The 25,956-nt window shown below is 47.0% G+C and overlaps 1 protein-coding gene across 1 annotated transcript; it reads left to right on the top strand.

The window, feature by feature from the left end:
• The first annotated feature begins 3,028 nt into the window (after window positions 1–3,028).
• On the top strand, window positions 3,029–7,570 carry LOC109762480 (uncharacterized). Its single transcript, XM_020321339.4, has 7 exons — window positions 3,029–3,331; window positions 4,198–5,728; window positions 5,820–6,089; window positions 6,227–6,307; window positions 6,898–7,006; window positions 7,125–7,191; window positions 7,280–7,570. The coding sequence occupies exons 2-7, from the start codon at window positions 4,220–4,222 to the stop codon at window positions 7,404–7,406; spliced, it is 2,163 nt and encodes a 720-aa protein (XP_020176928.1). The 5' UTR covers window positions 3,029–3,331; window positions 4,198–4,219; the 3' UTR covers window positions 7,407–7,570.
• The last annotated feature ends 18,386 nt before the right edge of the window (window positions 7,571–25,956 follow it).

Raw genomic sequence — 25,956 nt, 5'->3', positions numbered from 1 at the left:
ACATGAACTCCTCAAACTACGGTCATCACCGGGAGTGGTCCCGATTATTGTCACTTCGGGGTTGCCGAATCATAACACATAGTAGGTGACTATAGACTTGCAAGATAGGATCAAGAACTCACATATATTCATAAAAACCTAATAGGTTCAGATCTGAAATCATGGCACTCAGGCCCTAGTGACAAGCATTAAGCATAGCAAAGCCATAGCAACATCAATCTCAGAACATAGTGGATACTAGGGATCAAACCCTAACAAAACTAACTCGATTACATGATAAATCTCATCCAACCCATCACCGTCCATCAAGCCTACGATGGAATTACTCACACGTGACGGTGAGCATCATGAAATAGGTGATGGAGGATGGCTGATGATGACGACGGCGACGGATTCCCCTCTCCGGAGCCCCGAACGGACTCCAGATCAGCCCTCCCGAGAGAGATTAGGGCTTGGCGGCGGCTCCGTATCGTAAAACGTGATGAATCCTTCTCTCTGATTTTTTTCTCCCCGAACGTGAAAATATAGAGTTGGAGTTGAGGTCGGTGGAGCACCAGGGGCCCATGAGGCAGGGGACGCGCCCGGGGGGGGGGGGGGGGGGGGGGGGGGGGGTAGGCGCGCCCCCCACCCTCGTGGACAGGGTGTGGGCCCCCTGGCCTTGATTCTTTCGCCAATATTTTTTATTATTTTCAAAAATAATCTCCGTGAAGTTTCAGGTCATTCCAAGAACTTTTATTTCTGCACAAAAATAACACCATGGCAATTCTGCTGAAAACAACGTCAGTCCGGGTTAGTTCCATTCAAATCATGCAAGTTAGAGTCTAAAACAAGGGCAAAAGTGTTTGGAAAAGTAGATATGACGGAGACGTATCAGTCATCGAGCTGAACGTGTGCTGAACGCGGAGGTGCCGTACGTTCGGTACTTGATCGGGACGGATCGTGAAGGTGTACGATTACATCAACCGCGTTGATAAACGCTTCTGCTTTCGGTTTACGAGGGTACGTAGACATACTCTCCCCTCTCGTTGCTATGCATCACCATGATCTTGCGTGTGCGTAGGAATTTTTTTGAAATTACTACGTTCCCCAACACTTAGTTGATTGGCTAGGGACAATTACGTACACCATACCACCACACTATTCCACTCACTACTTGTTGTATTTTTTTTTTTGTATTGTACTTTTACTTAGGTAGCACCTAACTTTTATTTCAACGTTCTTTAGTATCTAGGGAACATATCCTATTTTTACGTTCTTTAGTATCTAGTAAACCTATCCTTTCTAGATAAATCAAACGTTCGGTGTATGTAAGGTTGTATCAGTGGCAGATAGGACCTGAGCGAATGCCAATCCTACCTTTAGCTTCTTGTGTGTTGACACTCCATACTTACCACCTCCATCATTGAGAAGTGCCACGACAATTCCTTGCACTTGGAGATTATCAAGAGCCCTAATCCTAATACTAAGCATAATGGATAAATTGTCTTGGGGTTGTGGAAGAGTCGGTATGAGCCTCATTGTGTGCAAGCACATCAGGCGGGGCGGAGTTCTGCAATATGCACCTCCATGACAGTGGTGTCACCTCCATCATTTTCTTCTACCATATACATCAACCAAGCACTACCGCGGGGCTGCGCCTACTATTAGCAGGGCGCTGCAGAAGAAGGTTGGGTTGAAAAAAGCATCATCATCGCTCTAATAGCATGCCACTAAGGGAGGTGCCCTAGCTGTAAGTCAAAGAAAGATCAAATGTTGTCCTTCAGTGATTTGCGTTTCTAGTACCTTTCTTCGTATGGATATTTGATCAGGTCACTACGTCTGATGATGTGTGCTTTCTAGTTCAAAAAATGCATCCACCTGCCATGTTATTGCATATCTTCATGCTTTTCTTGGTTTAGCGTGTATCGCGTAATTTATCTGCATGAATTTGCAAGAAGGATCCTACTTTTGTGTTGAACATGTTCTATTCCTAAATGTGGCAATTTCTACTATTAATTTTTCTTTGCGTTCTTGAGATATGACATAGATAGATGAAAATTTACAGAACAATTTTGCTAAGTCTGGTGCACAAAATGATTTTTTGTTGCAAGTGACTGTGAGGGTATCTTAAAATGTGTGGTTTGGCCAAGGTAAGGCATGGATGGATATTATTAAGAAAGTACTATCTCCTTTCTGAGCACCTTAATGTTTAGATTTCTTTTCTGCTAGACGTTAGTTCGGATTTCATAGGGATGGATAGCTAATGCGGTCAACAACCTTCCATGATCCACGCATGACTTGCCCTTATAAAGGTCGTTTTGCCTCTGCATTACTCTCCTAAATATGTTAGTGCTAGTAGCCAAACTAGAGAGAGAGAGCAAAAGAGCCGTTACGATGGGTTGGGCGGTATGAGTGAGAGGCATATGGGAACGATCCATCTCACACCATGAGCCTGAATGTAGTAAGATTGAAGCATCTCGTTGAGGACATAAGGACAACCCTACGACGAAAAGTCATCATTCTTATTGCTGCCCGACGATCGGCTCATCTCTTTCATGGTTTCCATTTTGGCCTTGTCGGCTTGGTTCAAGTCGCTGGTGCTCGCATTTTGCTAGATTTATCTTTGGCTTTTCGACGATATTCGTTCAGTGAGAGGAGACGCCTCCGTTGATTACAGATGCGTCCGTGATGACTTTATCAATTTCAAAATGATGTATCGACCCAGCCCCTTGGAGGTGCGCATCGAGATAGGTTGTGCGTGCGTTCATAGGGGCGAGTGTATGTGCATATATATAGGTGTTTGCCACAGTTATTCGTACAGACTGTGCGGAGAAGGTAATCGAACGGCACACATTACTTTAGTGGAGAACGGCACACATTTCAAATCGTAGGTAATGGTAACATTTCATTATTATTTATGCCCCGCAAAAAAAATCCATTATTTATTTTCGTCCTAGAAACTCCACCAAAGACATGATTATCGGGGCAAGATCATCTTCGCTCCAAAAGATTTCAGAAAAGAGAAAACCAAAAAAAAAGGGGGAGCCGCGGCGCGATGTTTTTGGCTTCTCCCGCACACTTCCCTTTCCCCCTCCCCCTCCCTGTGCGCGGGCTTTCTTCCTTCCCTCCCACTGGCCCCCTCCCCTCCCCTCCCTCCCTCCCTCACCCCGCCGCCGCCGCCCGTACCTCGGCGTCGTCGCTGACGCCTCCTCACCCGCGCTCCGACCCGACGGGCCCCGCGCCCCTCCGCCTCTCACCCGCGTCGCCGTCTCCCGCTCTCCCTCGCCGGAACATCGCGTTCCCTGCTGCTGCGACTCCGCCCCGCCCCAGTCGCCGGCCGTTGGGCTCCGAGGTACGAGGCTGTTCTCCATCCGACGATTGGTTAAATCCTGCCGCCGTTCGCGATCTCTGGGTGCGCGCCGCACCGATCGATCTCTGGGTTCGTGGTCTCTGGTGCCGTCGAGAAATTTCGTGCTGCTGGTTTGTAGGATGCTGAAGTCGCCATGTTCCTCATCACTGTCCGATTCGAATTCGGGAATATATGCTAGTTTGATTTACTCTCTACGCTCCGGATGCCTAATCTGCGCCGTGGAGAAGGACTAATGTTGCTGTGTTTTAGAGGAAATAGCGCGCATGCAACTGATTGCAGTATCGTTTAGCAATATCAATAAGCTTTTAGTCACTGTGATGCATATCTGAAAATGATCTTAGTGGCAGCCTAAACCATCCGAAATCCACATTATAGATGCAAATTCTGATATGCACTTTCTGTTGTGTGAACACTGTCTAATCTGAACCTAACATTTTTTTAATCGTTGATAGTGTCCATCAACCACCGGTCACCTCAAAATCCTGTCTATTGGCAAGCTCTGCTTGCAGTTGCCTGTACTGTCTTAACGCTCCGTATCCCTGAACAACTCCGCAGTCAGCACAACTCATTTACATTCCTTGTGTTCCTACATTCTCTTTAAGTGCATCTGCGCATGCCTATACTGATTGGATACTTTGGCATCCCAAATATGTTATGACCACCATTCATTCTGTGTTGCTGTAGTATTCACATTTGGGTGTCTGTATATGAATTGGATACCTTGGCGTCCTAAGTATTTTATTACCATTCCAATCAATTTAATCTGAGAAATTTCAGTGCCAGTTCCGTTCCCTTGTTATTTTAACAGTTTCGCTCTCAGATAATGATCTATGTAGTGTTGGTAACAGGGACTTGCTTACAGCACGAGCAATGACTGCTCCAAGAGAACGTGCAAGGTTGGAGTACCTTAATTCGCAGGAGCCAGGAGATGCATCGCAGGCCAGTGCTTTTGATATTGTGGATAGGCTGCTAGTAGAAGATGACATGGAAGCTTCTCAGACAATAACCGTTGAGCAGATAAGTGCGACAAAGTCACCTCCCACTTTAGGCTCAAAAGTAGCTCAGTTCTTGGCTAAAAGGGTTGACCAGAGTTACCCACTTGAGAAGGCAGCTGTTTTTGACTGGTTGGATACTCCCAACCTCGATGATTGCATAAGTGGTAACGTTTCCAGGGAAAATCCAAGAGTTCATGTCAAAAATCGTTTGAACTCCCAGGGATGTGGTGGCTATGGATCAGGTACCAGGGCTGGGGCCATGCTAGAATGTATTGATGAGGACTTGGGCATGAACTATCTGAAGAAACCAGAACCAGTTGGTGCTACTGAAGATTCATATGCAGCATATGATATTGGGCCAAACACTCAAATGGCAGCTGAAGCGATGGAAGCACTGTTCAATGGACCAACTGTCAGTTCTGATGTCAGGGAGCATGAACACCTGGAAAACACTTTGGGAAAAGAAAACAAAGTGGATACAATTTGCTCAGTAAACTTGCTAGTTCAAGAGCAAAAGCAAGCCTGCTTACCTCAGAGCTCAGGGGGAATGACATCGCAACTCAAGCAACTCAAGGTAGACCACATAGAAAGACCAAGGGGTGAAAGTTCAATCCCTTTGATGAATTGTCCCAGTAAGTCAAAAACAAGGAGGAATGCAAAACAGATGACCGGGAAAGCAAAAAGAAGCATGGAGAGTCGGGTTTCAAGAGGAGCCATAAATGATGAGGTGTCAGACGTAATCATGGGATCTGGTACAGAGGGCTCAAATAGTCCCTGTTTATTAGGTAAAAATGCTGTAATCCACCCTAAAAGAAAGAGAACATATACATTTACCTCAGGAAGCTCAAAAGTTGGGTTCAAGAAAGCTACCAGATCAAATGCAGACAGAGCCGAAACTACAGAAGTAACAGAGTTACCAAGAGCAAAACCAGCAAGCATATTTGATCCTGATACCATAAAAGGCATGAAATTGACCCACAAGTCTTCTTCAGGTAATCTTAAAGCATCAGCTACAACAACTCGCAGCAAGGTGAAAGGAGTTCAGAAAGAAACTTCGGATACCAATCAGCTTGAAAGAACACTAAGCGCTGAACTGAAAAAACAATCAACATCTGAACAGAAAGTCAGTGACTCTTGTTTGGCGAATAGAGTACCACTGAGAGAGTTAAGTAGCACAGAGCCCCAATCTAAGGCACATACATCAAAGAAGCCACTGAAAAGAGGCCTTCTGAAATCACCAGCTTCCAGGGAGCTTGCTAGTCTTTTTCGGAGTGAAGCATCTCCGGTTCTGCAATCAAGCAGGCGAAGAAAGAGAAATATGTCCACAGTCCGTGTTCTGTTCAGCCAAAGCATGGACAGCGAAACAATCAAAGATCAAACAAAGGTATTTCATTTCAGCATCTGCATATACTATATACAAGTAACTGAAGATAGCTTGATGTTCCTCACCTTTTCAATTTTTTGGACATTGACAGATATTGATGCACTTCGGATTACCAGTGGCAACAACTATTTCAGAGGCTACACACTTTGTTGCTGAAAAGTTTGCTCGTACAAAGAACATGCTAGAAGCAATGGCCATGGGCATACCTGTAGTCACACCATCATGGCTTGAATGCTGTGGAGAAGCAAGGTGCTTCATTGATGAGAAAAAATACATAATGAGGGATACAAAGAAGGAAAAGGAGCTACGCTTCAGCATGCCCGTCGCACTAAGCCAAGCCTGCAAAAAGCCACTGTTAGAGGTTAGTGTCTAATCTTTTAGCATTGAAATTTCTGATCAAAATAGGAGAAAAATAAATAGTTGCAGAGGACAATTGTATAATCATAATATCTTAGAAAATTTATTGTGATGTTCATTTATCCCCGAAATCCATTGTAGGGTAGAAGAGTACTAATCACGCGAAATGCTAAGCCTAGCAAGGAGCTTCTGAAATGTTTAGTAGTGGCAGCTGGTGGCAAGGTATGCAACTGGTTATCCTACATCCTTATCTTCCGAAGAAATTGGTTATCCTGTGACTATCCATGACAATGTCCCTTTTCTTTTGGTAGTGATCCGCATCATGTTTTGGTTTGCAGTAAAATTTATATTACCCTTTGCTGCATTCATTTCTTAGTGTCAGTTGGCTTCTCCACTGGCTTCCAGTGTGAGTTTAATGTTCTGAATAGATATACTAATTTTTGGATCTGATGAATTGTCCAAGTGACTAATTTTGTAGCAGTTTGTAGCATGTTACGTAAATTGCACCAAAAATTCTGAGACACTGTGATTGCAATGCAGACTAAAAAGAAATCTGTGAGGTACAGAAGTATGCTACGGAGCCAAATTGCAGCCCTGTATCTGTTACTTGGAAGATTTTCTTGTTACCTGCGTTGCATTCATTTTTCTTGACTTAGTTCTTTCCTCTTGATGTGCACCTGTGTTGCGATAAATTGAACGATTGCCAGTTTATTTTTTCACTGCTGTCATGGATACAATTGAAGGTCTTCTAGACATCATTATCTTTTTTTATTAACTTGCTTTTATGCTGATTATGTTTGCTGGCTTGTCAGCTGTTGGAGAGGATCACAGTGTCTATGATGAAGAATAAGAATTTTGAAGGAGCCTTTGTAATCTCTTGTGAACAAGACTGCAACATCTGTTTACCGTTCATTAAGAATGGTATTTACCAATACACTGGCGCCACATGCCTTTTGTTCTTTAAGTTATTTCTTCTGTGCTTTCTCCATGTCTCGAATTTATGGATCAATTCTGTAATTCTTTGTTGCCACTGTTGCAGGTTTGGGAGTGTTCGACTCGGAGCTTTTGCTGAATGGTATTGTCGTCCAGAAGCTAGAGTTTGAAAGGTATGCTGCCCTGGTGCTCCTCTGATCCTAGTATAGTTTCTGTTTTATGAAGAGCCAACTGAACTGAACATCTGCGTGTGCATTGCAGGTACCGCCTTTTCCATGTAAAATGTGAAGCTTCTGCGAGGTCCGGGCCGCTAACCTGCAATATAATGAACACTTCGTCCCGTAAATACGAGCCGCGCGCTCCTGTAGTTACTGATGTGATCCCTTGAACACACTTCTTTTTGCTAGTAGAAGCGAAACTCAACCTGTTCGCACAATCATGAGATGTGCCATTACTCGAACGGCACGTGTTGTGAATTCTGCTTGATGATGCTTTCCGCATAGCTTGGATCGTGTAAGGATTTAATTACGTGGTGAACATGTTGATCATGAAGCAGCAAGGGTGTTTTTTTCCTTCTGTTTTTCTTCTTTTTTGTTAGGTCGGCACACATCCACACACCACAGCAGTGACAAGCCCACAACCACACAGCTGTGCGAAGCAACCAAGCACCAAGTATTCCCTAGCTCATTTCTCTTGCCTCGCCTGTGTCATTCAGGGGTTATCTCTTATATGCTTTCACGTGGTTTGGAGCACACTAGTGTTCTAACATGATTGTGAGTGCATGTATGGATCTTAAAAGGCATTTTACAACTCTCTCCGTTCCTAAATATAACACATTTTTAGAGATTATAATATGGACTACATACGAAGGAAAATGAGTGAATCTACACTCTAGAATACATCTATACATCTGTCTGTAGTCTGTATTGAAATATCTAAAAAGCCTTATATTTAGAAACGGTGGGAGTAGAAGGTAAGGTATGGTCGTATTTGGTGTTGAAAGGTACTCTATAGCTTGTTCGTTCACCAACCTTACCTACATTGGCCTGGCCTCTCTTACAAGGGAGGCACTCCCTAGTGCCTCCACCTTGAACAAGGTAGCATTGAGAATGTGTAGAGAACAACGCATGTCGATTGGAGCAGTTGGACGTTGCAACCTACTGGGAATGCGAGGCGTTGAGGAACAGATCCCCTGTTGTCACCAACATCGACGTTTCTCTGGTTAATGCATTGCATAGCATGAGAGAATTGAATGGGAAAGGTTGTTTTGGTTGTTGGAGGAGGCCGGCGAGCTGTGACTTCATGGGGGCAGGGGTGGAGCAAGGAGTTGCGCTTAATGGAGACAAAGAAGACAACACACGTCATGGATCTAGACTTTAAGGGGATAAGAAAGGACAACACACGTTACGATATAATAAGTCTCAGTAAGATAATGTGTAGATAGCCAAGCATATCAATATGTGCTTCGGTAATAAAAATTCATTTATACCAGCTTAATCTCTATGACCATGCCTCGCTCATCAAACAAGTTGTAGCATTTCTTTCCAACACGAACGATCATGCATTGCAACAATTGTTTTCAAATAAACACACATCGAATCAGTATTTTTTCTCGAGTTGGTAATCATCCAAGTAGTACTCCCTCTCTAAACAAATATAAGACGTTTTAGAATCTTATATTTGTTTACAAAGAGAGTAGATCATTGTACATGCAGTGTACAAATTAACTAGACTAAATAGTAGTGGTTACTAGTGGTAGATTGTCCAGGCCGATCTGGCTTTGAAAATTCAATGCTTGATATACAAAAATACTTACGGTGATAAACAACCTGATGGCCGGACTGGATGCCTCTGCACTACGACAGCCGGCGGGAATTATAAATCAAGCGAGTGCATGAGTGTCTAGAAACATGGCTTAATCACGGCCGTGTCCTCGTTTCGTCCTCTAGCAGTGCATGCGGACCCCCCCCCCCCCCCCCCCCCCCCCCCTCCCCCGGGGGGAGTCTTGGACTCGGAGATGAAGGCCAAGAGGGTTCTTTTGCTTCGCCTGGGGCTGCTGAAGCAGGACGAGCCGGTTGATGCCGTGGCACTAGCCCGCTACGCGAGGCTGTTTGAGGAGCCGCTAGCCCCGGATGTGATTCGGGCCTTTGCGGAGTTCTATGGTTGGGAGGTGCCGCCTGAAGCCCGCGCCTCGGCCCCACCTTCCTCGCCCACCGTCATGGCAGCCTAGCCCCCCCCCCCCCCCCCCCACTCTGCGTTCTCTCCTTGCCCGGACCCATCTCCATGTTTATGGATTGTAAACCTAAAATCTTGTTCTAGAATGTGTGCGGCCTCAACTCTGGCGCCAAGCGCATGGCCGTCTGTAGTGTTATTTCCTCGGACCTGCCGGTCATCGCCTGCCTCTAGGAGACCAAGCTCGACGACGTCACCCCCTCCTGGTCTCGGAAACGCTTGGCCCCTCCTTCGACACCTTCTACTCCCTGCCTGCGATTGGCTCATGCGGTGGAATACTTCTCGCCTGGCGCTCCTCCGAACTTGCCATCTCTAACCCGACCATTGGCGCTAACCACATAACCGCTGCGGTTTCTTCACTCTTGGGCGAGCACCCATTCTGGATCACAGGAGTGTATGGGCCGCAGAGCGACGCCGACAAGATGTCCTTTCTGCAAGACCTGCAGGATGTGCGCGCCTCGTGCGCCGGCCCATGGATCCTTGGCGGCGACTTCAACCTGATTACCGCGGCCGCGGACAAGAACAACTCTCGCCTGAACTTGCGTCTCATTCGGCGCTTCCGCCGTTTCATGGCTAACATGGAGCTCAGGGACCTGTACCTTCATGGCAGGCGATATACTTGGTCCAATGAGCGCGAAAACCATACGTTGGTCCGGATCGGCAGAGTCCTTTGCACCACCTCTTGGGAGTCCGCCTTTCCCAGCTGCCTCCTGCATTGCCTGTCCTCCGCGGCCTCGGATCATTGCCCTCTGATGCTTGACTGCACCCTGCGTTCTCCGGGTGTGCGTCGCTTCCACTTCGAGAAGTTTTGGCCTCAGTTGCCTGGGTTCATGCAGGTGGTCTCGGACGCCTGGTCTAGTGCCCCACTCGACCCCGACCCGTTTCGTCAATTCTTCGACCGTCTGCGCCTCACCGCTGGCCGCCTGCAGAGTTGGAGCGCCAAGACCATCGGCAACGTGTCCCTGTAGCTCTTGGTTGCATGCGAGGTCATTGCGCGGCTCGACGCGGCCCAAGACTGCAGGCCTCTTTCCAGCCAAGAATTCTGGCTGCGTCGGCGTCTCAAGCAGGCATACCTGGGTCTCGCATCTCTGGAGCGCTCCCACTAGTAGAAAAAGGGTCATCTGTCCCGGTTGGTAAGGGCCTTTTGTCCCGGTTGTTGAACCGGGACTAAAGGGTCGTTACTAATGCCCTAGCCCTTTAGTCCCGTTTCTTACACGAACCGGCACAGATGGGCCTCCACGTGGCCGGTGCGGCGAGCCCAGGCAGGAGGGCCTTTGGTCCCGGTTGGTGGCACTAACTGGGACCAATAGGCATCCACGCGTCAGCATTTCAGGGGCTGGGGTTTTTGTTTTTTTTGAAAGGGGGAGGGGGGTTGGGGGTTTTGGGGGGTTAATTTAGGTGTTTCATATATTGTGTTAGCTAGCTAATTAATAGAGAGAAGTGTCCTCTCTTATCTCCGTGCTTGGTCGACGCTACGTACTATATACCTATAGAGAGGACTAGACACGCTAGCTAGTAAGCAAATGAAGGAAACAGAAGATCTTCATGAACATATATATGCATACAGAGAGAAGTGATATCGACCACCTCTCCTTCTCCGAGAGATTGGTCGAACAACAAGTTCTCGTATATCTATCCGACACTACCGGCTACATATATACAATAATTATCTCTTACAATATAATCTCCTAATTATATATGAACACAGGGTCCACATAGTATTCTCCGTTTTCAGCGATCACGTGGTCAAGGAAGAATGCCGCCAATTCCTCTTGAATTGCTCGCATACGATCTGGTGGTAGGAGTTCATCCCGCATCCGAAAGATCTAATTTGAAGAAGGGGTCAATACATATATATATGAATAAATGAAACTCAACACAAATGATGGTAATAAAATAAAATTGTGAATATTATTGCTTACGCACTTCATATTGTTCGTCAGAGTAGCCCCGCTCACAGGTCGTGTAGCAGATGGACTCGCAAACATAGTATCCACAGAAATCATTCCCTTGTTCCTGCCACAACCACTTTACAAGAAATAGAGGTCAATCAAACTGATAAGCAAGCATGCTAAATGGTATTGATGAAACTAGCGCTTGAATCACTAGGAGATGCACGGAACATGCTACTATAGTACTTACTTTCGGGTGTCTAAATTGCACCTTCTTCGGCAGTCCCGGAGCTTTTTTGGTGAATTTTCTCCAAACTCTGCCAGACAAAGAAAACAATTACTTGATATCAGGAAATGAACAAAGTTGCTGTTATGGTGGATATTGATCGATTTAACTTACTTCTCGAGCATTTGAATCATGTCCGCATAGTCCTGGGATCTTTTCGTCTCGAGTCTAAGACGGTTACTAGTCCCTGCTCAAGCTTAATCTCTAGGAGAATATAGTGGAAGCTGTGCACGCATGCATAAGTCATCAATTACACTACTATAACCTGGACTAATAAGGGAAACCGAATATGCACAAGACAATAACACTCACTTGAAGTTGTAAGGAAAGAGTATTATATCTTTGTTTTCATTTATTACCAACGATCGTAGCAAGTTGGCCTCGGTATTTTCGGCATGATATTTAACCTCAGTTGCATCTATGAGATTTGTGTTAATGAATCCAATATCACCGATTTGTCTTTTCTTCAATTCGGCGATCTTCAATCTGCATAATATAGTGAGGATAATTATAAATACATGCAATGAAAGAGCTGACCTATATAGAGAGACTTAATGACAGAAGTAGTACTACTTACAGACAGTAGCAAGTGATCGTTGATTTATCGAGGGCCTTTTCATTGAAAAACTGGAAGAACTCCTCAAATGGAACATTCAACAGTTCAATTCCAACGAGGTCATGCTCCTCTTTAACTCTCAGCGTCAAAGTATTCCTCCCCCAGACTCTCTGCAGGTTTTCATGTACCAATCATGTAATCTTCGCATCATCGTTGTTAGAGATCTTTCATCTTTGACGAGAGGCTTCCCGTACTCGTATCTGTGTTCCTCCACCTCCAAGAAATCATAATGTACATCGTCGGGCAGGTAATCTCCAAGATTGCTATAACCGGGCACCATCCTCGGATCATTAGAGACGATGTCGCTAGACACCTTGAGCGGGGGGCATGATTGGTTCGCTTGTTCGCCGAGCTGGGCAATTTTTTTCCCAGCTCGTCGTTCTTTTAACCTTTGATCACTACAGTACTTCCCGACCGCTCCGCTTCGACAAATGTCTTTGCAATAATGCGCTCATAGTTGCCTTTCGGCGGAGACTTTGGTGGTTTTGTCAGGGCAGCCAGAGTGCGCTTCGCTTTCACCGGATCTACCTTCTCCTCCGGAGGTGGATATTTCTTTGCTTTCACCCCTTCAAAGAAGTTCGTCATTTCGGCTCGCACGATCTTCGTGGTTTCCTCCTCGGTCCTCTCGTATGGTAACTTCTCTGGAGTCTTCAGAGAAGGACCGAATCTGTTTTGCCTGCCGCCTCTGGCTGTACTGCTAGACGCCGGCAGAGTAGACGGAGCGGCTATGGCTGTCTTCTTTCCTTGCTTACGAGGCGGAGGAGAAGGACTACGACGTGCCGGAGCAGCCGGAGCGGCGGCGGGTCTCTTCCGCCTTGGCTGACGAGGCGGAGAAGGAGGAGGCTGGCTGCTCGAGCGTGCCGGCGCAGGCGGAGAAGGAGGGGTAGTACCGCCATGCGCCGGAGAAGGAGGCTGAGTGCCCTGATCACTCGCCGGAGGAGGAGGCGGAGGAGGAGGCGGAGTGCCCTTACTCGCCGGAGGAGGAGGAGGAGGCGGAGGCGTCCAGTTCGGAAGGTTGATGAGCTCCTTCCGCCATAGGCATGGAGTCTTTAGAGCAGAACCCAGCTGAGTCTCCCCTTCACCGGTAGGGTGGTCAAGCTGGAGGTCCTCAAATCCCTCCGTTATCGTCCACCGTCACCCTAGCATATCCTTCTGGAATCGGACGGTAGTGAAAAGTTGCGCCGGGTTCAGGAGGTCGAACAGAGCCGACAGCCGCCTTGACTTTGAAGTTCTGCCATTGCGTCATAAGGTGGCAATGTTGAGACTCCGTGATAGCATCCACGGGGTAGCTAGCAGGAGCCGTCAAGAAATGCTCCGGCTGAAGCAGCTCAGTGGAAGCCACGCTGCTTCTCCGCTGAGATGGCGGGGTAGCTTCGGGGGTAGTTTCGGCAGGTCGCTGGTTGCGAGCTATGTCTCGTTCCTCTAGCGCTTGAACCCTTTCGTGCAGTTTCTGAATTTGGATCTGCTCCACTTTTTTCCTCCTCTCCTGGCATTTGTAACCGCCTGCGACCGGAAAACCAGCCTTCCACGGAATGGAGCCTGGCGTGCCTCGTGTCCGTCCAGGGTGCTCAGGATTCCCGAGGGCCATTGTGAGCTCGTCGTTCTCTCTGTCTGGAACGAACGTCCCTTGCTGCGCTGCATCGATATAGTGCTCAAGCCTCTTGACTGGTATTCTCATTTGCTCGTCCGTCCAAACGCACTTCCCTGATACAGGGTTCAAGGTTCCGCCAGCCCCGAAGAACCAAGTCCGGCAACGGTCTGGCCAGTTCATTGTCTCTGGTTCGATCCCTTTATCAAGCAGATCATTCTCATCATTGGCCCACTTAGGCCGGGCTTTGAGGTAGCCACCTGACCCCGTGTGATGGTGAAGCTTCTTCTTCGCAACATTTTTCTTGTTTGTCCCTGACATCTTCTTACTCTTTTCCGATGTCTTGTGGGCCACAAATGCGGGCCAGTGATCTCTGATCTTCTCATATTTGCCGATGAATTCTGGTGTCTCTTGTTTGTCGACAAACGTTTTCAGCTCATTCTTCCACCTCCTGAATAGGTCTGCCATCTTCTTAAGAGCATGAGACTTGATTAATTGCTATTTAACTGGCTTCTCCGGATCCTCCTCTGGCGGTAGGGTGAAATTTGCCTTCAGCTCAGTCCAAAGAACATCTTTTTGCATATCATTGACATAAGACACCTCAGGGTCTTCCTTCTTAGGCTTATACCATTGGTGGATGCTGATCGGGATCTTGTCCCTAACAAGAACCCCGCACTGAGCAGCAAATGTTTCCTTTGTCCGGATGGGTTCAATCGGTTGGCCGTCGCGCGCGATTGCTATGATCTCAAACCTTTCATCCGAGCGCAACTTTTTCTTCGGGCCTCGTCTCTTTACCGAAGTTGTGCTCGATCCGGAGGGCTAGAAAAAGAAGAAAGACGAGAGTTAATTAATATGTGTACATACCAAAACAATGAACGCATCAATTAGCTAGTCAGCACAGGCTTAACTAATATATTTACCTGGCTGGACTCTGTTCGGTCACCGGAGCCGTCACCACGGGCTCCTTCTTGCACCAGCATTGGGTCACCGGAGCCATCATAATCATGTCTTTCCTCCTCCACTCTTCGATCACCGTAGCCTGCTTCTTCACCCTGTTCTTCCAGACCATCATTGTCGTTAAGATACGACAAGACATCACCTCCGGCTAAGATTATGTCCCCCAACACCTCTTCTGCTCCTCGTCTCGTCCGTGCTCCATTGTTTCTGCAAATATTACAACATGGCAATTATTACACAAACATGACAGCAGGTGGATATATTAGTGCAAACGTAGACCTAGCTTATTCCGGGTTTGGGGTGGCCTCGGCAATGCTTCAAGGGTAGGGGCGCGGCGGGAGGGGGTAGGAGACCGACATCGTTTTTTTCTAGGGTTTGGGTGTCCTCGAGAGTTTTGGTCGAGCGAGAGGGCCGGGGGGTGCTCCCGTGGTATAAGTTATCACGGTCGAAGTTATCCGGGAGGGGGTTATATCGACAACGACGACATACATACATGGGAAAATAATGTTATCGAGGAGGGGGTAGGTCGAACCCCCCCCCTCCCTCGTGTTGAAGTTATCGGGACACGGGGTATATCGACAATGACATATATGATAAAAAATAAGAAGACGAAGAAGAAATAAAAAGAGGAGAAGAAGATATTAATAGAGGAGAAGATTGAAGAAAAAAAGAAGAAAAAAAAGAGGAGAAGAAGAAAGGAATAGAGGAGACGAAGAGAAAATAGAATATTCTATTTTCTCTTCGTCTCCTCTATTCCTTTCTTCTTCTCCTCTTCTTTTTCTTCTTTTTTCTTCTTCTTATTTTCCTTTTTCCTCTCCTTCTTTTTTTCCTCTTCCTTCTTCCTTCTCTTCCTTCTTTTCCTAAATATATAAAACTTTTCTAAAAATGAAACTAACCTAAAATGTACTAAATCAGAGAACATATATAGATAAAACTAACCTAAAATGTACCCAAATGTACTAAAAATCTAACTTTTATATGCACAGAGAACATACATACATATATACATTTTTATAAAAATGCAAAAAACAAATCATCATATATATGAAGAAAAAATCTAAAAAAAGGACATATAATCAGATATACACACATACATTACTCACACATATACATATAATCTGGAAAAAAACATCATAAATATGTAAAAAAACAGAGGGAGGACAGGGGGCGGCGCCGGCCTGACCAAGGAGAGGTGCGGTGTGGTCGGGGCAGGGGCAGAGGCACGGCGTCGACGTCGGTGTAGAGGGCGACGGCGGCGTGGTCGGGGCAGGGGCGACGGCGGCGTGGTCGGGGCAAGGGCGATGGCGTCGACGGGGCGGGTCGGGGGCGCGGCAGAGGCACGGCGAGGGCGCGCGGCGTGGTCGGGAGGCAGGGGCGACGGCGGCGTTGTCGGGGCAGGGGCGATGGCGTCGACGGGGCAGAGGGCGGCGACGGCGTCGACGGGGCGGGTCGGGGGCGCGGCAGAGGCACGGCGAGGGCGCGCGGCGTGGTCAGGGGGCAGGGGTGACGGCGGCGTGGTCGGGGCGGGGCAACGGCGGCGTGGTCGGGGGCGCGGCAGAGGCACGGCGAGCTCGGGCAGCCTGGCGGCGTCGTCGGAGGGATCGAAGAACTGACAAAATTTTCACAAGTGTTGGCTTATATAGCAAACCCATTGGTACCGGTTGGTGGCACAAATCGGTACCAATGCCACCCTTTAGTCCCGGTTGGTGTCACCAACCGGGACCAAAGGCCTCTTTTCAGCAGCCCAAAGGGCGGGAAGCGGCGGCCTTTGGTCCCGGTTGGGACTAAAGGGGGGGCATTGGTCCCGGTTGTTGCCACGAACCGGGACCAAATGGTGGTATTGGTCCCGGTTCGTGCCACCAACCGGGACCAATGGCCCTGCACAGCGGCGTGGTGGAGGGACTTTAGTCCCACCTCGCTAGTTGAGAGCGTCGACTACCTGTTCATAAGCACTGCTGCCTCCTCTCTCTCGAACTCCTCTGAACTGCAGGCCTATGGGCCTAATTTGACACTGCTTTGCCCGTGGGCCTGAATCCTGGCCCAACTAGCTGGGTTTCTAGTCGTATTCAGGCCGTGGTGGCCGAGGAGGTGGCATTTTTTTTCCAATGTTTTTTTGTTTTCTTTGTTGCTTTATTTTTTAATTTTGTTTCTACTCACAACAAAATACTTACTGTTTCTATTTTATTTATTTTATTAAGGTTTATTTATTTTGTTTTATTATAGTTTATTTTATTTTGTTTCTACTTATTTATTTTTTAAAGGTTTATTTTATTTATTTTATTTTGTTTCTACTTATTTATTCTATTTTATTTTGTTTCTACTTATTTATAAAAGTTTATTTTGTTTATACTTATTTATTCTATTTTCTTTTTTGCTTTTTGTATTTATTTTATGAAAATTATTTTTGCTTTTAATGTTTTGAACAGAAAATAATTTGATAATTTTAGTTACATAAATTATATATAATTTCAGTTTCAATAATACTAGAGGTTTATAAAAGCTTTTTAGTTGATTCCTTTAGTACCGGTTCTTTCTGCCCTTTCTGACTTCATTTGTTATTTTTCATGCATTTATTGATTATTTTGAGCTATAAGACCCTGAAATTGAAAAGCATTTCAAATGAACTCTGAAAAGGTTGAAAGTTGGCATGGTATCATCATTTCATCCACATAGCATGTGCAAGAAAGTTGAGAGGGTTACGGCAAAAACTGGATGCACTTCGTGTACAAAACGGACAATGGTATCATACTCGTCCGTTACAAAGTTGGCATGGTATCATCATAATAGTTGCGGGAGAAAGTCTTCACTTTTTCTTCGCTTGTGTCATTTGCTTATTGCGCCGTAACCATGGATAATCTTCATCGTTTATCAGGATGCTTGGGTCAGCCTTGACTTTGAAGGGAGGAATTTCATGAAACTTTTCATAATCTTCAGACATATCTGTCTTGCCCTCCACTCTCACGATGTCCCTTTTTCCTGAAAAAACTATGTGGCGCTTTGGCTCATCATATGATGTATTCGCTTCCTTATCTTTTCTTTTTCGTTTGGTAGACATGTCCTTCACATAGATAACCTGTGCCACATCATTGGCTAGGACGAACGGTCCGTCAGTGTACTCAAGATTTTTCAGATCCACTGTTGTCATTCCGTACTGTGGGTCTACCTGTACACCGCCTCCTGACAGATTGACCCATTTGCACTTAAACAAAGGGACCTTAAAATCATGCCCGTAGTCAAGTTCCCATATGTCCACTATGTAACCATAATATGTGTCCTTTCCCCTCTCGGTTGCTGCATCAAAGCGGACACCGCTGTTTTGGTTGGTGCTCTTTTGATCTTGGGCGATCGTGTAAAATGTATTCCCATTTATTTCGTATCCTTTGTAAGTCAATACAGTCGAAGATGGTCCCCTGGACAACGAGTACAGCTCATCACAAACAGTGCTCTATCACCTCTGAGACATGTTTCCAACCAACTGTTGAAAGTCCTGATGTGTTCACATGTAATCCAGTCGTCGCACTGCTCCGGGTGTTTGGAGCGCAGACTGTTCTTGTGTTCATCGACATACGGGGTCACCAAGGTAGAGTTCTGTAGAACTGTGTAGTGTGCTTGAGACCAAGAATATCCGTCCCTGCATATTATTGAGTCCCCTCCAAGCATGCCTTTTCCAGTCAGTCTCCCCTCATACCGCGATTTAGGGAGACCTATCTTCTTAAGGCCAGGAATGAAGTCAACACAAAACCCAATGACATCCTCTGTTTGATGGCCCATGGAAATGCTTCCTTCTGGCCTAGCGCGGTTACGGACATATTTCTTTAGGACTCCCATGAACCTCTCAAAGGGGTACATATTGTGTAGAAATACGGGACCCAGAATGACAATCTCGTCAACTAGATGAACTAGGACCTGCGTCATGATATTGAACAAGGATGGTGGGAACACCGGCTTGAAACTGACAAGACATTGCACCGCATCACTCCTTAGCCTTGGTATGATTTCTGGATCGATCACCTTCTGAGAGATTGCGTTGAGGAATGCACATAGCTTCACAATGGCTAATCGGACGTTTTCCGGTAGAAGCCCCCTCAATGCAACCGGAAGCAGTTGCGTCATAATCACGTGGCAGTCATGAGACTTTAGGTTCTGGAAATTTTTGTCTGGCATATTTATTATTCCCTTTATATTAGACGAGAAGCCAGTCGGGACCTTCATACTAAGCAGGCATTCAAAGAAGATTTCCTTCTCTTCTTTGGTAAGAGTGTAGCTGGCAGGACCTTCATACTGCTTTGGAGGCATGCCATCTTTTTCCTGCAAACATTGTAGGTCCTCCCGTGCCTCAGCTGTATCTTTTGTCTTCCCATACACGCAAAGGTTCTTCGTCACGTGCATCATGTCGATTGAAGAGTGGACCTCTAGGTCTTTCTAGTAGGGTAGGTCCCAAAATATAGATTTCTTCTTCCACATGGGTGCGCGTCCCTCAGCGTCATTCGGAACAGCTACTCCGCCGGGACCCTTTCCAAAGATTACGTGTAAATCATTGACCATAGAAAATACGTGATCACCGGTACGCGTGGCGGGCATGGCGGGCTTCTTCCGGTGGTCTGCCTCACCTTTGAAATGCTTGCCTTTCTTTCGACATTGATGGTTGGTCGGAAGAAATCGACGATGGCCCACGTACACATTCTTCCTGCATTTGTCCAGGTATATACTTTCGGTGTCGGCTAAATAGTGCGTGCATGCATGGTATCCCTTGTTTGTCTGTCCTGAAAGGTTACTGAGAGCGGGCCAATCGTTGATGGTTACAAACAACATCGCGTGCAGGTTAAATTCCTCCTGTTTGTGCTCATCCCACGTACGTACATCGTTTCCATTCCACAGCTGTAAAAGTTCTTCAACTAATGGCCTTAGGTACACATCAATGTCGTTGCCGGGTTGCTTAGGGCCTTGGATGAGAACTGGCATCATAACGAACTTCCGCTTCATGCACTTCCAAGGAGGAAGGTTATACATATATAGAGTCACGGGCCAGGTGCTGTGATTGCTGCTCTGCTCCCCGAAAGGATTAATGCCATCTGCGCTTAAACCAAACCATACGTTCCTTGGGTCACCTGCAAACTCATCCCAGTACTTTCTCTCGATTTTTCTCCACTGCGACCCGTCAGCGGATGCTCTCAACTTCCCGTCTTTCTTACGGTCCTCACTGTGCCATCGCATCAACTTGGCATGCTCTTCGTTTCTGAACAGACGTTTCAACCGTGGTGTTATAGGAGCATACCACATCACCTTCGCAGGAACCCTCTTCCTGGGGGGCTCGCCGTCAACATCACCAGGGTCATCTCGTCTGATCTTATACCGCAATGCACCGCATACCGGGCATGCGTTCAGATCCTTGTACGCACCGCGGTAGAGGATGCAGTCATTAGGGCATGCATGTATCTTCTGCACCTCCAATCCTAGAGGGCATACGACCTTCTTTGCTGCGTATGTACTGTCGGGCAATTCGTTATCCTTTGGAAGCTTCTTCTTCAATATTTTCAGTAGCTTCTCAAATCCTTTGTCAGGCACAGCATTCTGTGCCTTCCACTGTAGCAATTCCAGTACGGTACCGAGCTTTGTGTTGCCATCTTCGCAATTGGGGTACAACCCTTTTTTGCGATCCTCTAACATGCGATCGAACTTCAGCTTCTTCTTTTGACTTTCGCATTGCATCCTTGCATCGACAATGACCCGGCAGAGATCATCATCATCGGGCACATCGTCTGGTTCCTCTTGATCTTCAGCAGCTTCCCCCGTTGCAGCATCACCGTATTCAGGGGGCACATAGTTGTCATCGTCCTCTTCTTCTTCGCCGTCTTCCATCATAACCCCTATTTCTCCGTGCCTCGTCCAAACATTATAGTGTGGCATGAAACCCTTGTAAAGAAGGTGGGTGTGAAGGATTTTCCGGTCAGAGTAAGACTTCGTATTCCCACATTTAGGGCATGGACAACACATAAAACCATTCTGCTTGTTTGCCTCAGCCACTTCGAGAAAATAATGCACGCCCTTAATGTACTCGGAGGTGTGTATGTCACCGTACATCCATTGCCGGTTCATCTGCGTGCATTATATATAATTAAGTGTGTCAAAAACCATTACAGAACATCATGAATAGATAATTAAGTGACCAAATTAATAGAAGTTCATCATCACATTAAAACCAAAGTACATACATAGTTCTCATCTAACAACATATAGCTCTCCAGAGCATCTAATTAATTAAACCATACATCTAAAGTAAGAATTTTTTCTTTCAGAAAGAAGATAAGAACAAGAGGCTCACCACGGTGGTGCCGACGACGAGATCGGCGTGGGCGATCGACGGCGGTGAAGACGGGAATGGGACATGACGGGCCACTAAACCTAGACAAATCTCGAGGAAAATGGAGCTTTGAGGTCGAGCTTCGAGAGGAGAAAGCTTAACTAGTGTGGCTCGGGCATTTCATCGAACACCTAATGTGCATAGGAGGTGAGCTAGAGCACCACAAAGCCCTCCCCTCGCCGGCCTGAGAAAAACAGAGCACTGGAGTGCTCTGCTCGCGGGCGAGGGGTATATATAGGCACCTCATTGGTCCCGGTTCGTGGCATGAACCAGTACTAAAGGGCAGCCTGTGGTCCCGGTTCAAGCCACCAACCGGGACCAATGGTGGTGGGCCAGGAACGAGGCCCATTGGTCCCGGTTCGTCCCACCAACTGGGACCAAAGGGGCCGGACGAACCGGTACTATAGATTATTTTCTCTTTAGAATTTTTCTATAAATGATATGATGATGATGATGATATATAGAGTTCTTTGATTGTGATGATAGATGATGATGATATATATAGAGTTCTTTGATTGTATGAAAACTTTGTAAAATTTACCCCCTCCCCGATAACATTGACATGAGGGGGGACGTCGGACATCCATGAGAGAGAGGCGGTCCGCTGGCCCGACCAACTATCGAGGCCACCCAAACCCTAGAAAAAGAGCGTCGTCGTTGTCGTCTACCCAGGCCCTCCCCGATAACTTCGACATGAGGGGGGGACATCGGACTATATAACAAACACTTGTGAAAAGTTTTAGTTTTCATCGCCAGTTGCCTCCCCCTCCCGGATAAACCCCTCCCGGATAACTTCGACCGTGATAACTTATACCACGGGAGCACCCCCCGGGCCCTCTCGCTCGACCAAAACTCTCAAGGACACCCAAACCCTAGAAAAAAACGATGTCGGTCTCCTACCCCCTCCCGCCGCGCCCCTACCCTTGAAGCGTTGCCGAGGCCACCCCAAACCTGGAATAAGCTAGGTCTACATTTGCACTAATATATCCACCTGCTGCCATGTTTGTGTAATAATTGCCATGTTGTAATATTTGCAGAAACAATGGAGCACGGACGAGACGAGCAAGCAGAAGAGGTGTTTGGGGACATAATCTTAGCCGGAGGTGATATCTTGTCGTATCTGAACGACAATGATGGTCTGGAAGAACAGGGTGAAAAAGCAGGCTACGGTGATCGAAGAGTGGAGGAGGAAAGACATGATTATGATGGCTCCGGTGACCCAATGCTGGTGCAAGAAGGAGCCCGTGGTGACGGCTCCGGTGACCGAACAGAGTCCGGCCAGGTAAATATATTAGTTAAGCATGTGCTGACTAGCTAATTGATGCATTCATTGTTTTGGTATGTACACATATTAATTAACCCTCGTCTTTCTTCTTTTTTCTAGCCCTCCGGATCAAGCACAACTTCGGTAAAGAGACGAGGTCCGAAGAGAAAGTTGCGCTCGAATGAAAGGTTTGAGATCATAGCAATTGCGCGCGACGGCCAACCGATTGAACCCATCCGGACAAAGGAAGCATTTGCTGCTCAGTGCGGGGTTCTTGTTAGGGACAAGATCCCGATCAGCATCCACCAATGGTATAAGCCTAAGAAGGAAGATCCTGAGGTGTCTTATGTCAATGATATGCAAAAAGATGTTCTTTGGACTGAGCTGAAGGCAAATTTCACCCTACCGCCAGAGGAGGATCCGGAGAAGCCAGTTAAAGAGCAATTAATCAAGTCTCATGCTCTTAAGAAGATGGCAGACCTATTCAGGAGGTGGAAGAATGAGCTGAAAACGTTTGTCGACAAAGAAGAGACACCAGAATTCATCGGCCGGTATGAGAAGATCAGAGATCACTGGCCCGCATTTGTGGCCCACAAGACATCGGAAAAGAGTAAGAAGATGTCAGCGACAAACAAGCAGAATGCTGCGAAGAAGAAGCTTCACCATCGCACGGGGTCAGGTGGCTACCTCAAAGCCCGGCCTAAGGGGGCCAAGGCTGAGAATGGTCTGCTTGAAAAAGGGATCGAACCACAGACAATGAACTGGCCAGACCGTTGCCGGACTTGGTTCTTCGGGGCTGGCGGAAAATTGGACCCTGTATCAGGGAGGTGCGTTTGGACGAACGAGCTTTTGAGAATACCAGTCAAGAAGATTTAGCAATATATCGATGCAACGCAGGAAGGGACGTTCGTTCCAGACAGAGAGAACGACGAGCTCACAATGGCCCTCGGGAATCCTGAGCACCCTGGACGGACACGAGGCACGCCAGGCTCCGTTCCATGGAAGGCTGGTTTTCCGGACGCAGGCGGTTACAAAAGCCAGGAGAGGAGGAAAAAAATGGAGCAGATCCAAATTCAGAAGCTGCACGAAAGGGTTCAAGCGCTAGACGAACGAGACGGCAATCGACATGCCGAAACGACCCCCGAAGCTACCCCGCCATCTCAGCGGAGAAGCAGCGTGGCTTCCACCGAGCTGCTTCAGCCGGAGCATGTTTTGACGGCTCCTGCTAGCTACCCCGTGGATGCTATCACGGAGTCTCAACATTGCCACCTTATGGCGCAATGGCAGAACTTCAAAGTCAAGGCGGTTGTTGGCTCTGTTTTACCTCCTGAACCCGGCGCAACCTACCACTGCCGGTCGATTCCAGAAGGATATGCTAGGGTGATGGTGGATGAAATAACAGAGGGATTTGAGGACCTCCAGCTTGACCACTCTACCGATGAAGGGGAGACTCGGCTGGGTTTAGCTCTGAAGACTCCGTGCCTATGGCGGAAGGAGCTCATTAACCTTCCGAACTGGACGCCTCCGGCGAGTAAGGGCACTCCGCCGCTGCCTCCTCCTCCGGCGAGTGATCAGGGCACTCAGCCTCCTTCTCCGGCGCGTGGCGGCACTCCGCCTCCTCCTCCGCCTCCTCCTCCGGCGAGTGATCAGGGCACTCAGCCTCCTTCTCCGGCGCGTGGCGGCACTCCGCCTCCTTCTTCGCCTGCGCCGGCGTGCCAGAGCAGCCAGCCTCCTCCTTCTCCGCCTCGTCAGCAAGGGCGGAAGAGACCCGCCGGCGCTCCGGCGCGTCGTAGTCCTTCTCCTCCGCCTCGTAAGCAAGGAAAGAAGACAGCCGCAGCCGCTCCGTCTGCTCTGCCGGCGTCTAGCAGTACAGCTGCGAGAGGCGGGAGGCAATACAGATTCGGTCCTTCTCTGAAGACTCCTGAGAAGTTAGCATACGAGAGGACCGAGGAGGAAACCGCGAAGATCATGCGAGCCGAAGTGACGAACTTCTTTGAAGGGGTGAAAGCAAAGATACATCCACCTCCGGAGGACAAGGTAGATCCGGTGAAAGCAAAGCGCACTCTGGCTGCCCTGACAAAACCACCAAAGTCTCCGCCGAGAGGCAACTATGAGCGCATTCTTGCAAAGACATTTGCCGAAACGGAGCGGTCGGGAAGTACTGTCAGTGATCAGAGGTTAAAAGAACAATGAGCTGGGAAAAAATTGCCAAGCTCGGCGAACGAGCGAACCAATCGTGCCCCCCGCTCAAGGTGTCTAGCGATATTGGAGATTACCTGCCCGACGATGTACATTATGAAATCATGGAGGTGGACGAACACAAATACCATTACGGGAAGCCTTTCATCAAAGATGAAACTATTCTAACAACGATGATGTGAAGATTACATGATTGGTACATGAAAACCTGCAGAGAGTCTGATGGGATGAATACTTTGACGCTGAGAGTTAAACCGGAGCATGACCTCGTTGGAATTGAACTGCTGAATGTTCCATTTGAGGAGTTATTCTAGTTTTTCAATCAAAAGGCCCTCGATAAATCAACGATCACTTGCTACTGTCTGTAAGTAGTACTACTTCTGTCATTAAGTCTCTCTATATAGGTCAGCTCTTTCATTGCATGTATTTATAATTATCCTCACTATATTATGCAGATTGAAGATCACTGAATTGAAGAAAAGACAAATCGGTGATATTGGGTTCATTAACACAAATCTCATAGATGCATATACGGTTGAAAAACATGCCAAAGAAGCCGAGGCCAACTTGCTACGATCGTTGGTATTAAATCAAAACAAAGATATAATACTCTTTCCTTACAACTTCAAGTGAGTGTTACTGTCTTGTGCATATTCGGTTTCCCTTATTAGTCCAGGTTATGGTAATGTAATTGATGACTTATGCATGCATGCGCAGCTTCCACTATATTCTCCTAGAGATTAAGCTTGAGCAGGGAGTAGTAACCGTCTTAGACTCGAGACGAAAAGATCCCCAGGACTATGCGGACATGACTCAAATGCTCGAGAAGTAAGTTAAATCGATCATTATCCACCATATCAGCAACTTTGTTCATTTCCTGATATCAAGTAATTGTTTTCTTTGTCTGGCAGGGTTTGGAGAAAATTCACCACAAAAGCTCCGGGACTGCCGAAGAAGCTGCAATTTAGACACCCGAAAGTAAGTACTATAGTAGCATGTTCCGCACATCTCCTAGTGATTCAAGTGCTAGTTTCATCAATGCCATTTAGTATGCTTGCCTATCAGTTAGATTGACCTCTATTTCTTGTAAAGTGGTTGTGGCAGGAACAAGGGAATGATTTCTGTGGATACTACGTTTGCGAGTCTATCCGCCACACGACCTGTGAGCGGGGCTACTCTGACGAACAATATGAAGTGCGTAAGCAATAATATTCACAATTTTATTTTATTACTATCATTTGTGTCGAGTTTCATTTATTCATATATATATGTATTGACCCCCTTTTTCAAATTAGATCTTTCGGATGCGGGATGAACTCCTAGCACCAGATCGTATGCGAGCAATTCAAGAGGAATTGGCGGCATTCTTCCTTGACCACGTGATCGCTGAAAACGGAGAATACTATGTGGACCCTGTGTTCTTACAATTTAATTAGGAGATTATATTGTAAGACATAATTTTGTATATATGTAGCCGGTAGTGTCAGATAGATATACGAGAACTTGTTGTTCGACCAATCTCTCAGGAATGGGACGTGACGGG

Source organism: Aegilops tauschii, chromosome 3 (genome assembly GCF_002575655.3).
Source record: "Aegilops tauschii subsp. strangulata cultivar AL8/78 chromosome 3, Aet v6.0, whole genome shotgun sequence".
Classification (NCBI taxonomy): Eukaryota; Viridiplantae; Streptophyta; class Magnoliopsida; order Poales; family Poaceae; genus Aegilops; species Aegilops tauschii.
This window is presented reverse-complemented; position numbering and strand designations above follow the sequence as displayed.